General features: G+C 39.4%; 2 protein-coding genes across 5 annotated transcripts in view; one reads left to right on the forward strand and one right to left on the reverse strand.

The window, feature by feature from the left end:
- Positions 1-3495: 3495 nt before the first annotated feature.
- On the forward strand, positions 3496-17901 carry LOC138056877 (uncharacterized). Its single transcript, XM_068902804.1, has 8 exons — positions 3496-4106; positions 6316-6569; positions 8597-8741; positions 9204-10057; positions 12346-12482; positions 12826-12865; positions 13050-13113; positions 13770-17901. Exons 1-8 carry the CDS (start codon positions 3821-3823, stop codon positions 16718-16720), a joined length of 4731 nt encoding a protein of 1576 aa, XP_068758905.1. The 5' UTR covers positions 3496-3820; the 3' UTR covers positions 16721-17901.
- The window catches only part of LOC138056894 (uncharacterized), a 72157-nt gene continuing 60433 nt past the window's right edge, over positions 6483-18206 (reverse strand). For all 4 annotated transcript variants that reach the window (XM_068902829.1, XM_068902831.1, XM_068902830.1 and 1 more), the window contains one exon: positions 6483-6543. In XM_068902829.1, the coding sequence (XP_068758930.1) occupies positions 6494-6543 (50 nt within the window). In that variant the 3' untranslated portion in view covers positions 6483-6493. The remainder of the gene's footprint in view (positions 6544-18206) is intronic.

An 18206-nucleotide genomic window follows, 5' to 3' on the forward strand; every position in this document is an offset into this window, starting at 1 on the left:
GCAAGTTGGTACATTTCCTCTTTCACAGGAATCCCATAACAGTATGACCCTGCTCCCATATGGCCCTCTTCATGAAATGAGAATGCTTGTATCAAGAAAAGCTAGTCAATTTGGAAGACAATAGCTTTTGTTTAGCGTTTCATATATTGGCTTAAAGGGAAGTATTGAGACGATAGCTTTGGTGCCAAGATAAAGACTCGGGAAATTAAAAATTGTTTATCATAACACAATATTCGGCAAGAGCGTATTCGTATGAAATCTAACCCGGAAGAGGGGGTAAGAGCAATATTTTGTTTAAGGTCATATACTTCTCAGGGAGGGACGGTCAATACAACGAATGTCGCTACTAGGAAAAGAGATAGGGGAACCATGCTGGCGCAGTGGAGACAACACTTGCACCCCACCAAAGTGGCCTCGGTTAGATTCCCGGACTCGGCGTCATACAAGGGTTGAGTTTGTTGGTTCTCTACTCTGCACCGAGAGGTTTTTCTCCGGATACTCTACCAATTTTTTTATTTTAGTAGACTCGAGTTAACTTGATAGCTGTTAGGAGTAGACGAAAAGCCACCTGGTGAATGCACTTCTATTAAAGCCATTATTATTACTAATTTATTATTATTATTTTATTATTATTTGTGACCCCAATATGGCTACATGTACCATGACGCAATATAAAACTAATATTTTGTTTTTCAGCAATATACTCATTCACGTACAGTGTTCCACAATCCCCAGCTGTTGCAGATGCTTCCGGCTCCTACCCGCATCCAGACACTGCCAAGGAACAAATCAAGAACTGTCAGGGGAACACTGAGGAAAGTTTTTACGACGATGTAATTTCATTGAAATGTGAACCAGCGTTAGAAAACAATGAGCCAATTGATAACGAACTTACTGTGGTGAAAATAACACAGGAAAGTTTCCATACGGGATCAGCACAATTGAAGGACCTGAACATCACACAGAGCTCTGGTGGAATTTGCTACGAGATTTATCCCGAGCGGCCCGAAGGAACTCCTCGTGAATAGTTGACTTGAAAACAATAGTGATTCTGAAGTGATGTATTACAACTTACATTGAAAGCGTCAGCCAGGAAGCTGACTCAGTGGAGGGTACTAGATAAGGAGACCTCAAGAACACTAACCACAGCTGCAGATGGGCATATCTTTTAAGCCGAAGAAAAGCTCATTTGCTTCACTATCACCTCATTTAAATATTTTTAAAGGGTTCGAAAGCTAGTATGAAAATTAAACTTAGATAGTGGTCATACACTGTTTCGGTTCAAGTGCGCAAAAGAATTTGACATTATATTTTAAGAAAAGCAATTATGACTTGAAAATGGCCACCATCTTTGGGCAGTACTATCTTCGCACTATTTCCTGCTTCCGAAAGAACTGTTAAAAATAAAGAGATTAACCTCAAACACACCCCCAATAGGCGGAACTACGTGAATACGATGGGAGGAATAAATGAAAGTCGATTTTAAAATTGAAAAGTTAGTTTTTGAATGAAAACACTTCTATGGAATTGTATGTGCCTTGCCAGTACAATAAAAAAAAAGAAAAAAAAAACTTAGAGAAATTACCAGGGAAAAATTGTTTGAAAATACTAAAAAAAAAAAAAAATGAAATAAATAAATAATAGTTCATTTACATAGCATACACATCCACTATTTGCTTGAGGCGCTTTACAATATATATCGCCAAAAATACAGATTTACATCAGGGAACTTACAAATTAAAAAGGAAGCAATAATCATAACAACTAGAATGTTCATAAAAAGTTACTCTCAATAAATTTAGTAAAAAGGAATGTCTTGAGTTTTTTCTTAAACAACAAAGCTGTACTGGACTATCGTCTTTCCAAAGGAACAGTGTTCCAAATCCTTGGAGCGCACATGGAGAACGCTCTATCACCATATGTTTTGGTTTTTCAAGTTGGCTGCGTTAGCAGGTCTAGAATATCCGAGCGTAAAGACCTATTTGATTTCCGTTGCACCAGAAGTTCCGTTAGATATTGCGGAGAGAAACCATTCAATGATTTATGTGATTAAAAATTGAAGCGCAGCCAGGATGAGACATATTAAAATACAATAAAAAACGTTCTCTGGCTAAAAGGAATATAAGCTTTCGGCTGTCGATCTACAGCCTTCCACGGATAAAACATTGAAATTTAAGAATGCAAATTGGTGAAATATATACAGAAAAGGCGAGATAAAAGTAATAAAAAGAACAAAGTAAAAGTATGAAAAAAGGTGGCTATTGTTTAAAAAGAATGCTATACTGATTAGGAACCGGCTGGTAGCAGAGGTGTGCCAGGCCTCTAGAGTTTTTCTAATACGAAAAGAGCCTTTGTCGATAACTCGAGAATGATTGAAATCAATGCGATGACCGAAAGACCACGCATTTTTCGCAATGTTTGACCCATTAGCACATGTTTTTACATTCCTAACGTGTTCTTTCTCGCGGGTTTCAAAGCAACAGCCAGTTTCACCTATATACCACCAATCACAATCGGCACAGGGTATTTTATAAACCACGTTGGGTTGGTGTTCAATAGGTCGTCTGAATTAAGGAGAAAGGAATTCTTGTTGCAAAGTCTTGAGGGGCTTATTTACAACTCGAATATCGTGCCTTCGAAGAATTCTTGTTAGGGGTTGCGTAACACCATTGATGAAACTTTAAGGAAGGACAGCAAAACCGTTAGGGTTCTCTTGAGGCGCAATTAGATATAAATATCTAATTGTTGTCATGTTTAAAGAAACTTGAAGTCAACATCCAGAAACAAATTTAGGTTTGAAAAGAAAATGGGGCATAAAAAATCATCATAGGATTAAATTTTAGCGCGTGGAATCCAAAGATAAACAAGACTTAATTTTGTCAACTTATCGTCTATTTTTCAATGAATAAATATAATCCATTGGTTACCGTGGAACGACAATATTTCCAAGGAATAAATATAATCCATTGGTTACCATGGAAAAGTCAATATTTCAGATTCGTCTTTCACGCTAAATTTGGCCATCGCGCAATATTTACTTTACTAAATTGATCATTAATCAAAGCTTATGAATTTAATAACTAAGACAGATAAAAATGCGATTATCCTAATGATTCTATCAAACAGGTCTTCGCGTTTGTTGGTCCATGTAGCATGTCAAAATTCAATACAGTACAACTTATCCTTTTCGGTATTTTTTTTCGTCAGTTTGGTAGTTTGTAAAATATCTCACACTCCCAACCGTGAATAAATGAATAAAGTTTCCCTATTAGAAGTCATATTTGAGAGATTTTGGACATCATTTATTACGCATATCGGGATTTACTTTGTAACTAAATCATTTCACATCTCTTTCTAGCACTATTTTTGGGCGAAAAAGAATACACTATGTTTTCGAGTGCGGCCTGGCACAGTATCCAGGGACATAGTTTTCATACCAAGTATAGACACTGTTAGCTGTTAGCTAGCGGCTACCAACACTGTTAGCTGTATAGACACTTCACCCGCCAATGACAGCCCTGCGCGAGTGACGAATTTAGAAGCCTGCGGATAAAAATATTAAGCATTTGTACTGCGTAAGGCGCTTGGCTCAAACGGCTTTAGGATATTTGATTACTGGAAAGAAAACGTTGGATTTGTATGCTGAATACGATCTTATCAATTGAAACAGACAGAGACGTGTTATCTGTAAATTCAACAAAAGTCCTCAAGCTGATAGAGAAGAAACGTAGGGATCCTCATTTCAGTGGCAATCAGATAAAGACGTCCCAAATCATTCGGTTGTTTGGTGAGAAGCGTTTTGCTTATCTCATTCGATGAAATGAAGACGAAGCTTCGAGCATCGATACTTTTGGTTTTCCAGCTCCGTGTTTTTGTTGTAACAGCTCAGTTTATGCAGATTTCCAGACCAAGTAGTGGCGTGGACACTTTTAACCTGCCACCTTGGATGTGTAGTGATACTCGGTTTAGTTGTAGTTCATTCAATGCGGTGGGGCAGATCCGTAGCTGTTCTTGCCAGTGTTCCATACCAAGAGCAACTTTCTCATTTTTTAACAACCGATGGGTGTGCACGACGAACAGACAAACTCGAGATCACCTTCAACAAGGTAAGTTATTTGGTTACGTTTCCTCCAATGCAATCATTTCAGGTTTCAGTCCCAGGTTTGAGCCCTATAGATTTCAGCTGGTGACCTACAGCGTTCGAGGAGTCTTCAGTATAGCGGTCAGAGCATTCTAATTCCTAGTCAGGTGTTAAAAGAGTCGAGCTCTGAAAATAGCATTTGAATAAACCAAAGCTTTGTCAAAAAATAACCAATTCACAAATATGATTTCTACCCTTTTCTTCTTGGGTTGAAACAGCAGATATTGAGAGAAAAATGCCGACTTAAAACTTTTGCTCCAAGGCGTTAAAAACAAAAGCAACTTGGCTGCTTCAGCCAAAAAGAAGTTTGATTAAATTTACACTCCACAAGTTGAATAGTTAGTAGAAGCAGCAAATTCCTTTTGTCATATGTTTGTGTTAAATTCAGCTTGTCGTTCGTTTGAAGGGATCAGGGTTTGTTCAAACTGATAGTCTCCACTGACCGAGAGATAATTAGATCAAGACACTTGCAATCTTGAAAACTATGTCGGATAATTATAGTCAATTAACTGAAACCGGCATCACTGACAACGTTTAAAGGAAATTGCGGTCAATTTCTCCACCCTGAAAGCGCAACTATCGCGTCAAAAAGAAAGTTTTAAGGACAACAACTTGAAGACCGTTCGTGAAGGAATTCTCGATTTCTTCTTCTGCTTAAGAGAGACTTGAACGCTCTCGCTGCCCAATACATTGTTTTCGCAACAAAGACAAAAACACTTACTCGAACTAGGACATCCAAAACAAGGTCATTAGGTTACATTCAGCCATTTTCACGCTTAATTAAAAATTAACTTATCTTTATATTATCTGTAAACTGTCTTCCAAAGGTTGCAGAAAGCAGTTAGTGCGACGATTGCCCGAGTATCGGTTAGTTCTGAATTTAAACTGTTTACTAATAGGATAACCTTAGGAAGAACACAATGGAAATTGATCAAAATGTCTATAATTTTCAAGATCTCCTCAGCTTCCTAGGGAAAGTTTAATCAAAGTATTTCAATCACAAATGTGCAGCAATGCCAGTTCCCCGAAAACAACCGCCATTCAATGAAGCTTACAATAAGAGGTTTGCTATTGTTGACTGTGCCGCGTTATCTCAAATATTGATTGGGCAGCCATGGCAACAAGACTATTTCTGAGGTAAACTACATCCTCACTATTTTTAATTACCAGTTGATATGAGGTTTCGTTTAAAAACAAAAGACAATTGCGTCAGCAACTAAACTGAAATGAAAACATTGTGTAGCATTCTTTAAATAAATATACCACAAATCGGTAAGAAATGCTGGAGACAAACGTTGAGCGCGGTGACAAAGCTAGGCTTTGCACATAACATCGCAAAACCACTTATAATTGTTTTCGAAGATTTCGATATCACACAGAGTTTGCGAGAGTAAGATATCACACACGTAAACAGTTCATGCACATAAAGTAGCCAGGGTGTCTCTGCAACTATACTTGATGTGCGGAGTCTGGAGAAAGTAAAACCCCACTCTGATTCAATGTGACAGTGTAATTCGGCTTCGTTCCCTCCCTTCCCTTCCCTGTGCGCAGGTAGCTATAAATATTTAATAAACAGGTCACTGACAGAGGAAGGGAGGAGTAGGGATAAAAGTATCGACCACTAGCTTTCAATATTACCAACTTCAGCACAGAGTTCTCACTCCGGGAAAAATACTCAATATCTTAGCTTTTGTTCTCGCGTGGAAATATCACCCAAACTATTCGGAATCAATCGTCACCGAGTTTTGTGCTCTTGACAAGTGTGGCGAGGGTCTTTTTACAAGGAGTAACAAAACGCGCCAAACGCGCTACCTATAGACAAATTTAATATTAAAAGTGTATTACTGTACAGCGCTTTGAGCAATTAGTGGATACTGCGCTTTATATGTGTCTATTATTATTATTATTATTATTGTTATTATTGTTACAGTAATTAAGGTCATCATCATCGTCATCAACATTATCATCATCATTACCATCATTAAAAATTCATTATCATCATCATCGTCATCGTCGTCATCATCGTTGTCATCATCATCATCATCATCATCATTGTCGTCACCATCGTGGTTATCATCAACATCATCATCGTCGTCACCGTTAGATCTTTATCACCAATACTATTGGTATTATCATTCTTAAAGTTATTATCAATGTGATTGCCTCGTTTTTAGGTTGTGACGGAAAAGCAAGCTTAGTTAGCGAGACTGCTGATGGGCGTTTGCCTACCTTGAATTTTGGCGATGTAAGAGAAACGTCCATGAGGTACTTACTTTGGGAGCGTTGGACTTGCTCCTTGAAATTCGACTCTTCATCGTACATGACTTGTAATGGCACCAAACGCGCTTTCACTCAGCAGTATTTAAACGTCGTACCAAGCCTTTTAACAATGACTCGAGCATCTGCGAATGAACGTTATTTTCTCCGGGTAAGATACGAGAGATAATTCAAATAACACAATAAATGTAGGAGTGATTGTAGGAGTGTAGCCAGGATTTTTCCAAAGGGAAGGACATAATTCCAAATTCCACCCCACTTCCCCCTATCCCCTTCTGCACGAAAGAACAAAAAGGAACAAGAAAGATTCAACATACAAGCTGTTCAAGGGTTTTAACTTTTTGATAGATAAACAGCTTAATATTAGATCAAGAGATGTCGATGGTCAATAGAATATACTTGATTTAGTAAATATTTCACACCAATTTTCAGTACTGTAGGGAATAGAGCTACATTTTTTTTATTTTAAATATACATAGAAATCGATATATATCCGTTCATAGTTATTTTTAATATCTAATATTAATACCATTTTGTAAACGCATTGTGGCGTACGCGAAATGCGTAATAATAAGAACTGTTATTATTTTCATCATTATTATCATTATCATTATCATTATTATTATTATTATTATTATTATTATTATTATTATTATTATTATTATTATTATTATTATTATTATTAATTATCCGTATCAAATTTCCGCAGTCCAAACTTGTCCCGTTTGGTTTCTCATACATTGGTCCTGTTAATAACCTCTGCCTGATTTGCACGTTCACATCTATGTTGACTTCTCACGCATGAGGTTCAATAGATCATCTCTGCGCATTGTAAACAACTCAGGTTTTCAGTAAGTTAAGTCATGGCTTTTCTTAGTCTGTTTCTCTTCCAAGAAAAAAAAAACACAGCAGTGTAGAGCTCTCGTGATCTGCCATTGTTTGGTACTGTAAGCAGCTTTTATTGTTTTTAAGTCTTATTTATTGCTTCAATAGACCTTTTCGGCTTGTACATTTTGTTTTCCTAATACAGATAATGTGATAATACTCAGGAGGATTGGTCCTTTGTTTTGTTCATTAAAAAGAGTGCATGCAGGCATATTCATGCTTGCATGCCCTCATTTTAATGAACAAAACAAAAGACCAAACCTCCTGAGTATTATCACATGATCTGTATTGGGAAAACAAAATGTACAAGCCGAAAAGGTCTATTGTTTAGTCTTTTGGTTTTGGTTAAGGTTGCAAGCCAATCACGTTATACGTCACGAAAGCTACTACATCACCCCCCCCCCCCCCTACCCCCCCTCCAAATTAATTAACAGCTGCTGCACTCGAAACCCCAAAGTGGCGTATTGCCTTACTCTCATAGTATGTTGAATAGAAGGCTTTTCACAGCACGTTATCGCTGCTATGTTGGTGGACGAAAACAAAAGATCTCTCATAAGCTCCTTTTGTTCATCCACCAGCAATTGTACATTGCAGCATTGTTATCTGTGTCTCTAGAGGTTGGTTGCGAACCACCTATAACCGAGTTAAATTTCATCACACTGCTCTTCCTTCTGTGAAAGACGTTGAAAAGAAAATATTATAAAATAATTAGGATATTACGCGCACTCTCATTGGTCAATAGTTGTGTTTAGATCCCAGTTGTGACATCACACGAATTTTGATTGGTTATGTGTTGTCAGAAGCGCGTTTTGATTGGCTGGAAGGAAATATGAGCGTGTATCAAGAAAATCTGTTTCAATCAAGAAGTAAAAAAAGAGCAGTTTCCTTCATTTGTCGAATTATTTTTGAGAAAGATTTTATAAAAGAAATAGAGGACTTTTTCCCGTGTTTACATAGCCTCATCTAAACACTAGGGGAGTTGAGAGAATTCTCGACAGTCCCAACTCCCCCTTGTGTTTAAATGAGGCTATGTAGACACGGAAAAAGTCTTCTATTGCTTAAATGCAAAATATGAAAATCCAATTGATTTTATTACAGTGCTAAGCCTAGTAAATCAATGGCGACTTTGGTGATGACGAGAATTGTGATTGATGGCTATGAAGTCGGTGACAAGGGAGAGGCGATTCAAACTGGGAGGGGGAAATGGGGGCTAGAAAAAAAGAGCCCCGTTAAACTTAAAAAAAGCACAGAAATTGTGGTCATGTTTTGATTGTAATTATTTCTTCATCACAGATTAATACTGGTGTGAATGGCAGCAATATACTTCGAGGAAAAATCCTCAATTTGTACATAGAGTGCGGAGGAATTGTCCCTATTGTTTTGAGAAGAGTGACCATCGGTCTCTGTTTGTCGTTTAAACTCCAAGGAACAGAATCATGTAAGTTCGCTTTTTGGCTTCATCGTAGAGTAAAAAGGGGACTTGAAGAAATAAAAAAAACAACTTAATAAATAAATTTAATAAATAAATAAATGAGGTAAAGATTAACAAAATTTAACTTAGAATCACTTTTTACAGGTGATAATCTAGCGAATGGTTTTTTCTCGGGTATTGAAACAACGTTAATTCTTATCGCAAGCCAAAGTTAAGTCCTCTGTGTACTCGCGATCAACGCTACGCCCTCGACAAGCATATTCTTGATTGTGCAGCGAAGGAAGCATATTTTAGCTGACCCTGGTCTTCTCAGCATAACGGATTATAAACCTTTGTCAAACTTGTCAAAAAGCCGTGCAAAAATCGACCAAAAGAATAAATTAAAGAATACAAAGTAACATTTTCCTTAAAGAAAGTTCAACTTAGTTTACTTGTTTATTTATTTATTGATTTTTTATCTATTTATAGGTCTCGTTAATGCCCCTCCAAGTTCATCTTCTTCTACCATATTGCCAACGAAGATAACGCGTGTAACGGACTCACCGGTAATCAGCCCAAAAGCTACATCGGAATTGCTCGTGACCTCGGCAGAAGTCCACACATCTACACCAAAGGCTTCAATTAATTCACAGTCAGTTTCTAGTACTTCGCCAATGGCTTCCAAATCTACTCTAGGGTTACAATCCTCTGGAGGTTTATCTACAGGGCGACTAAGTACAACGACAACTTTCACGACTACTATTCCTGCTTTGCTCACAAAAGTCTCCGCAATTACATCATCGACGCTCCCCAAATATACACGACAAGTCTCCGATCATCCGCTAAAATCGTCATTTGACAACACTCGCAAACCTTCCTATGCGAGCCATACAACATTCCTTGCATCCTTCACATTGAAACTTTCCAGTAGTACACGAATGCCAGATGTCTCTTCCACAGTATACAATCTTCAACCAACTCGCAGTTCTTCAAGTGCATTTCTTGTTACACCAACCGCATCTGGCAGTCCCATAGTAGCAAACCCCGCACAGAGAACATCTGTCACTTTACCGACAACGTCCAAAGGCACTCCGAGAGTAGAAGTCTCGTCGAAGTCATCGACAGTTTCAGTGAGTTCATGGATCACAAGAGCTTTTTCAAGTCCGTCGATGCTCTCTGGCCATGTACCCGGAGTCCTCCCAGCAACTTTTCAAATTCTGCCGACAGTGAAAGTTCCACCTGTAGTCATCGAGTTTTCTTCACCTGCCATTAAGGGTCAAGCAACGCCCATTGTACTCCCACCGACAGGGCCTAGTACAGAGTCAGTCACATTGGAACCAAAGGTAAGTAAAGCATATAACGGAGGGTGTTAAAAACTGAACCAAGAGAACATCCTTTCATTCATTCCGTTAAGAGTAATTAAAGCGCCTACCATCTACTATGGATCTTTAGCACCAAAAGCTAGATTTAATAAAGGGAAAAAATAGGGTACCCCGACACGCAATTTTGTCCTTACCAAGGGACTCATCAGAAAGCTGAACAATAAATGAATCATTTTAAAGCTTAGGCCTTTTTGTTGATCCCTTGTAGAGATACGCAAGGTTTTTAACCTGGGCATTATCGTCCGTGTTGTATGCTTACATAGGTAAAAAAAAAGGTAAAGTCAAGGCCCATCAGGCTGGCGCTTATCTCCGGTTTCTGTAGCATGAAGCGACTAGGAGTATTTCCACTCCCCCCTGGATGGGATGCCAGTCCATCGCAGGGTTACCCCCAGCATTAAATTCGCTGGTACCCATTTATACACCTGGGTGGAGAGAGGCACCGTGAGAATAAAGTGTCTTGCCCAAGAATAAAACACAATGTTCCCGGCCAGGACCCGAACCCGGACCACTCGATCCGGAGTCGAGCACACTAACCATGAGGCCACCCACATGCTTATAGAGGAAAGGAAAGGAACTAGTCGTTCTAGCTTTGGAGCACATTGGGGACACTGTAAACTGCAATCAACAATTAAACTCAAATCAGTCAAATGTTGGTTTTTGAGGAGAGTGGAAACTAGAGTACCGGGAGAAAACCTCTCGGTGCAGAGTAGAGAACCAACAAACTCAACCCACATATGACGCCGGATCTGGGAATCGAACCCGGGCCACATTGGTGAGAGGTGAGTGCTCTCACCACTGTGCCATCTCTGCACCCATTTTTTACCAGCTTCTACTGTATGTTTAACAAATCGAAAGTGGTTCAGCGTTGTCTGTACTCTTATCGACAACGGTATTCGTCATCACAGTGGTCAAAATGCTGTTGACTCACAAGGCGCAGCCGAGTGAGTCCACGCCAAGTGAGTCAACGAGTGAGTCAACGCCAAAGAAAGTTTTTATTTCAGAGCGTGACCAAAATCATGACTCAAAGAAAGAGCAAGCGTTGCCTATAACTTCCTCGCAATATGATTGGTTTATTTCCCAAAATGAGCGTTCCTGATTGGCTATAACACTGCGTGACAAAATGACGCGAGCATGACTTGTACAGCGTTGTCTAGACTCTCATCGACAACGGCAAATTAGCCAATCAGATTGCGAGATTACAAGTAATTGTGGTAAAAAGCGTCATAGTCATTTCAATGTAATTAGTCGATATTACACTTTGTAATCATGATATTACCCATATGTTAAAATATTATAGGTTGATTAGGTTCGAGCTATTAAAGTGAAAGTCTCTTGGAATAAGGACATTGCTTCCCTTAGCTATAGCCTGGTTTTTACTACTGCCGCAAGCATGCGCACAAGCGAAAGCATAAGTAGTTTATACAAAGTAAAAACGAACGTCGACATAAGCATCAACATCGACCTTCCCGACTTTAAATGGACAGACGCGTGAATCTGGAACGAGTGCTATAATAGACCTTATTCACGATAGCCGCCATGTTGGATTTGCTATTGTCATGCAAATTAGCTACACACTTCTGAGGGGGCAAACAACACAAGTTCGAGAGGTTATAACGAACATCTTAGCCACACAGATGATTTGTTTCATGTTCATTGAATGTTTATCACCTAATTAGTAAACCAGAATGCTTGCACAAGTTACTTCGAATTTTTTTACTGAAAAATTAGCAGATAACGAAGTAGAAAGTCAAAATGTCGCAGGCAATTAAAAGATATAAATTATTATAAAAGGTACTTAATTCTAAATTCTAAAATGTACTTTTAGCAATGTTATTTCAATATTTCGACGTGCCGATTTTCCGCAATTTGCCTTTATTCCAAAGTTTGCCGCCCAGCATAACACATGGCTAATTTGCATGACAATTTGAAAACCAACATGGCCGATATCGTGAATAAGGGCTATTGGACAGACACGGGCAGACGCAGCAGATTTCCTTGTGCCTATGCTGTCTTTCCTTCTCACACAACGCAAGCGAACGCAAGCGAACGCAAGCGAACGCCAGCGAACGCAAGCATAAAGGCAAGCACAAGAAAAGGAAAAAAAAATTGATCCTTGCATTTGTACACATGCTTGTGTCAACCTCGTTTTCACGATGAAATAACCGCTCGTATGCTTACGTTTCTGCTGGAGTCGCTGGTGAAACCAGGCTTATCCAACTGACAAAAATTCGCTTGCTTATCTCTCTCAGATTCCTCCAAATGTTAGCGGTGGCAGGAAAGGAGAAAACAACAGCTTACACATTGGCATTTCAACAGGGATAACAGCATTTGTCATAGTGACAGTCATTATCGTGGGATACCTTGTTTATCGACGACAACGTTCAAAGTAATGCCCGCTTTCTAATTTTCGATATACAACCGTAAGAAAAGATTCAAACATTTTGTTTTGTGCCTTTACAACGCAGCCATATGCCTACGTTGGAGACCTCACGATATGCTGGATGTCTTAGGTGCACGGAAAAGAACCTAAGAAATTCGAAGGTCATGGGATGTTTTGAAGCTGGGATTTTTTATCCCAGCTTCTTTAAGAGGTCATCTTGCGAACGTCTGATGCTCCATATATGAAGTCTATATTATGTCTTAATTGTGAAGTCTCTTCTGGTCTTGAAAAAGAGTTGAAGAAACATATGTTGCAAGTAGTATTAAATTAAAATCTGCTTTCTTCACAGGATGCCACTTCGTCCACGAAGTGAAAGCCAAGAGACAAAGGTACGTAAAAAAAGAAAGATTATAGTTCTTAGATTTATCGTTTCCTCTATAGAAGTGAAATGCTTCTCAAATTAAGGCAACATGCAGGCAAGATGCATACTACAGCTATTGCTTTTGCATAATCTGCCGTCTTCAGTTCCATTGAGCCAGGCTTGTATTGACTTGTTATCTGTATTTTTTGTAGATTTCTGTCATAAGCCCGACAACAAACTCACCTTCAGATGAGGATGACACAATCAGAAGATCGCGTAAGTTGTCCTCTCCTCCACCTTTCGTCGTAGCTGTTGCCATAGCGACATACCTTAATCCCACTATCTGTAGAATAGCATCTATCGTAACCTGCTATTGTTTGGCATTGTAAGCAGCTTCTATTGTTTTTAAGTCTAACTCATAGTTTCATTTATTTAGTCGTTTGTTTTTGGCTTGGGTATCGATCGAGCCAATCACATTATTTGCTACGAGAGCTGCTACAGGACATCCCACTCTAACACCATCTTGGTGCTTCAGATTCAGTTAGATTTTGTCGTCAAGTTTCTTTTTATTCCAATTGTTGCTCTTTCCAAGTTTTCATATTCCTAAAAATGAACGAAATATTTTGCGCAACCATAGCACCATATTGAAATCCCGTCTACTACTGAAGACCGGGTGATCTGCCTCTTAATAATCATCCCTATGACTTCCAGGAGTGATCGATCGGTACGTAAATTCTCTTCACCATTTCAAATAAAATGTCTGTACGCTAGACAGGTATATGACACCAAATTCTCATTACTACCCGATAGAGAAATCCATGGTACTAGTTGGGAGAATGTACGTTTCGATCGTGGGAAAGAAAGGGTTTCGAAACTAAATCATTTTGCTGGCTAAATTTTAATCAATACTTTCACTCTTTCTCGAACAACAGCTTTGTTTGTGCAAGACTATGGGATTCCTTCATGGGAAGATCAAGAGGACAAGGGTCCCGTATACGCAGTCATCGAATTCCCAGAAAAGCACTCGAAAGACGAAAAAAAGGAGCCATTCTATTGTGTCGTGGAAGAGGCAGCACTGATTGACAAACAAACGGGAAGCAGTGGTGCCTCAAAAAATCCCAAATCCGAAAAACATTTTAATGAGGATCACATTTATGCAAAAGTGAAAAATAAAAAGAAACGACCAATTGAGAATTCCTTGAAGTTGCCCGACTTCATTAACTTGAAAGAAAACAGTCACTGTGGCAGTTCGGAAGATGAAACTGGACCTGTTCTAGAGATTCTGGGACCTTACGTGCGAGGAGCACAGGAACCAGATCTACCCGAGTTTACACCTGAAAAACCAGTGTATTTTACTTTGGAGGAATGTTTTTCGGATACATTTAGGCGAACTAACGACGACCTAGAGTGTGGAGATGGACCAATTTTCAGACTTGTGGGCGGCCCGGATCAATATCGGGCCATTTGCACTGAAGCGCTTGTTTACTACACCTTAAATGAATCTGAACAGGATGAAGAAAATGACAATAGTTCCAAGTTTACCATTGGACAAGTCTTTGATGAGTTGGAGGAACGCTTTCTCAACAAGGATGGTGAACGCGGGAGCACCAATCCAGAAAGACCAGAACCTATTCCCGAAACGAGCTATACGGGTCGACAACTCGCAAATGCTTCTGAGCCGGTGTACAACTTTTTGGAGGAGCTTTTTCCAAAAGGCACTCCTACTTTTAGCCGAGGAACGATACGTAATGAAGATGGCCCGATCTACTTCCATTTGAGGCGACTAAAATCCAATCACTCTAAAGCAACCAGAATTCAGCCCAAATGGAGAGATGTGGAAGACGAAAATCCGACAGGAGCAGACGGAAATAAAAAGACTAATCCCGTCTACACAAGAGCGCCAGCGTTTTATACCTTGGAAAGGTCTGATTCTGATAGACAGAATGACAGCAATGACATGTTTACGATTGAAGAGGCTTTTGATCAATTGCAGGACCGATACCTAAAAAACCCCGAAGAAGCCAAGAACGCCTCTTTAGAGAGACCAGGACTCGTTCCTCAGGCTCGTTCTTCGAATGAGAAAGGTACGGGTGATTCTGAAGGCACAGGCGAACCAGGAAATAAGGTGCTTGGTGAAAAAGAAGCTGTTCCATTTCAGCTGCTATCCAACCACGACGGCCCAGTTTATTTGCATTTGAGACGGTTAAAATCCAACCATTCCAAAGCAACGAGAATTCGTCCTCACTTGGAAAACGAAGGGAAGTCTGGCGACAAAGAAGGGCAAGATAACACAGATAAGGGACATTATGAAAACGTTCCCATTTACGCGCGAGCTCCAGTTTTTTACACCTTAAAAAGGTCCGGAATTGAAAAGCAGAACAACAATAACACTTTGGTTACAATTGAACAAGCGTTCGATGAGCTTAAGGACCGTTACTTTGAAAAGCCCGAGGGAGCACGAAACAGTGACCCAAAAAACTCAAGCGTCCAGCTCCAGAAAGATTATTTGGATAGCGAGCAAACAAAGAATTCAATAGCTGAACCCAAACCAATGCTAAACCTTTTGGAACAAGTTCGTGGTCAAGGAACTTCTAAATTTCAATCCTTATCCGACCATGATGGTCCGGTTTACCTTCACTTGAGGCGTTTGAAATCCAACCATTCCAAAGCAACGAGAATTCGTCCTCACTTGGAAAACGAAGGGGAGTGTGGCAGCAAAGAAGGGCAAGATAACACAGATCAAGGACATTATGAAAACATTCCCATTTACGCGCGAGCTCCAGTTTTTTACACCTTAAAAAAGCCCGGAACTGAAAAGCAGAACAACAATAACACTTTGGTTACAATTGAACAAGCGTTCGATGAGCTTAAGGACCGTTACTTTGAAAAGCCCGAGGGAGCACGAAACAGTGACCCAAAAAACTCAAGCGTCCATCTCCAGAAAGATTATTTGGATAGCGAGAAAACAAAGAATGCAATAGCTGAACCGGAACCAATGCTAAACCTTTTGGAACAAGTTCGTGGTCAAGGAACTTCTAAATTTCAATCATTATCCGACCATGATGGTCCGGTTTACCTTCACTTGAAGCGTTTGAAATCCAACCATTCCAAGGCAACCAGAATTCGTCCAAGACTGGAAGGTGAATCCGAGTGTTCCGCTGTGAGGGACCAAACTCGAAAACGCGCGGATGACGATGGAGGGAGGGATCCAATTTACGCTCGTGCGCCAGTTTTTTACACCTTGGAAAGGTCTGGGTCTGATAAACAAGCTAAGGAAAACAACCTGTTTACAATTGAACAAGCCTTTGACCAATTGGAAGACCGTTACCTTAAAAACCAGGAAGAAGCTGAGAACTCCTCATTAGAGGGGCCAAGCCTTACGCTAAAGTCACGCTGTTTGGATAGGAGAGGAGCGAACTACTCGGCAGGCACAAGCGAACCAGTGCTTAACAACATCTTTGACGAAGTTTGTGGCAAAGAAATTCAAACATTTTCACCGATATCAAACTACAGAGGCCCGATTTATTTCAATCTGAGGCGTTTAAAGTCTAATCATTCCAAAGCAACAAGAATTCAGTCTGAATGGGAAGATGAGCCGGTGTATAGCGTAATTGAAGAGCAATACCTTAAAGGCAGTGAGGGAAAAGATACCTCAAAAGAAGAGCCAATTTATTTAACGCTGGAGGAATTGTGTTCTGACACCCTCAAAAGGGACACAAGTGATAATCAAGATGACGATGAACTAGATGACGACATTTTCGTGGCACGTTATCTTGAAAGCACAGAGGATGCTGACTCCTCGGCGAGGCCAGTGTTTTACTCTTTGGATACATTTCGTACCAAGAAGTTCGAACGGACATCCAGCAATGAGTCTCAATGCTAAAATAAACGAAAAGAACTCGTAGCAAGCCTGACTTGCATCACCATGGCATCACTCCTGATATCAGCGTGGTTTGGATAGATGCAAAACTCTGCTTCGATTCAATTTTTTTTTAGGACGAACTTTCTAAAGCCCGTTTTAAGAAAAGTGGCTTGAAAAATGATGACCCATCCGTCTAGATTTTGCACAGAAGAGCCAAAAAATTACAAAAAAGTGACAGCCCGGTATTTAAGTAACCAAAACGTTTTGTAGGAGATACGTGAAACTTTAAAATGAATAACCAAGTAGAGTTATACGAAATAAATATCAAAAAGCGTCAGTAGTATTTAAAAAGAATCGCAGCCATTTCGGGTGTAGAACCGTTCTTCAGTGTGAAGAAAGCCGTTCTTTCTTCGGCTTCGTTCACGAATTTCTTCTCAATGAAGAAGGGTTCTGCGCCCGAAACGTCTTAGTTCCAAGAGAGTGAATTGGACAGAGAGGCGAAGAAATGATTGTGTCAGGAGAGAAGTAGATGTAACCTTTGAGCACAGAATGCTAGATGAAGCAGACAAAATGACCACTGAAGGTAAAGAGGTACATGGCAACTGTAGAAGGAAAGGAAACCACGCTGGTTCCAAGAGGAACACCTAAAAGGGAAGTCGGATTTCTCGAAAACAAAATGTACAGGGCCATACTATGAAAATTTAAAAAGAGGGTTAGGGTTAGGGTTAGAGTTTTTGTTCTAATTAATTACGTTTAAGTACTTTCCATCATATACAAAATAAAATCGCTTGAAAGAATAGAAATATTTTGCTCGCAAATTTGGGGCTGTCACACAAAAGAATCCCGAACTTTGACAATGTCTTATTTTAACGGTCTATGCGTCATTGTACATAGACGCAAAAAAAAAAAAAACAAAACAAAAAATGGATGTAGATGAATGCTTTACGATGTAGTTTCTACCACTGAAATATAAAAAAAATAGTTTCTACTGCTGAAGTAGTAATAGACAAAAACATTAAAAAAATCCTTGCCCCAAGAACAAACTTGTAAAAGCAGATATTTTGCTGTATAGGTAAACTGACGTCGACAGGCGGGGCTAAATGCGATGCATGTTGCTTCAGTACGATAACCTCCCCTCTACTTTCCTAAATAGTTGAGATTTGGATTAAGGTTGTTTTTAAAAAAAATAAAAATCAAGTACAGAAGGGAACTGACGAGCCATACATGCCAGTCAATTTCATTGTGAAAAGAAAATGGATGAATATATAAAAGCTTAATTATTTAACTAGCAATTTGCTAACTAACTAACTAACTAAATAACTAACTAACAACCTCTCTAACTAACTGCTGATTTTAGCCCAGGTGGTATATGGGCGCTCAGGGTCGAAGACCTTTTCAGCTGTAATTTGGGAAGAAATATACTTTTTCCGAAAAAAGCACGCCCACTTGAAATACTTGCCTAGGAATCTCAAATTATAATATACAAATTTATTTTGAGAAGGGAACA

This window comes from Montipora capricornis, chromosome 7, assembly GCF_036669925.1.
Source record: "Montipora capricornis isolate CH-2021 chromosome 7, ASM3666992v2, whole genome shotgun sequence".
NCBI lineage: Eukaryota > Metazoa > Cnidaria > Anthozoa > Scleractinia > Acroporidae > Montipora > Montipora capricornis.

Coding starts and splice junctions, on each gene's coding strand:
- LOC138056877 (XM_068902804.1), top strand. CDS start 3,821: ATGAAGACGAAGCTTCGAGCATCGATACTTTTGGTTTTCCAGCTCCGT. Junction 4,107..6,315: donor TCGAGATCACCTTCAACAAG/GTAAGTTATTTG, acceptor CCTCGTTTTTAG/GTTGTGACGGAAAAGCAAGC. Junction 6,570..8,596: donor ATGAACGTTATTTTCTCCGG/GTAAGATACGAG, acceptor TCTTCATCACAG/ATTAATACTGGTGTGAATGG.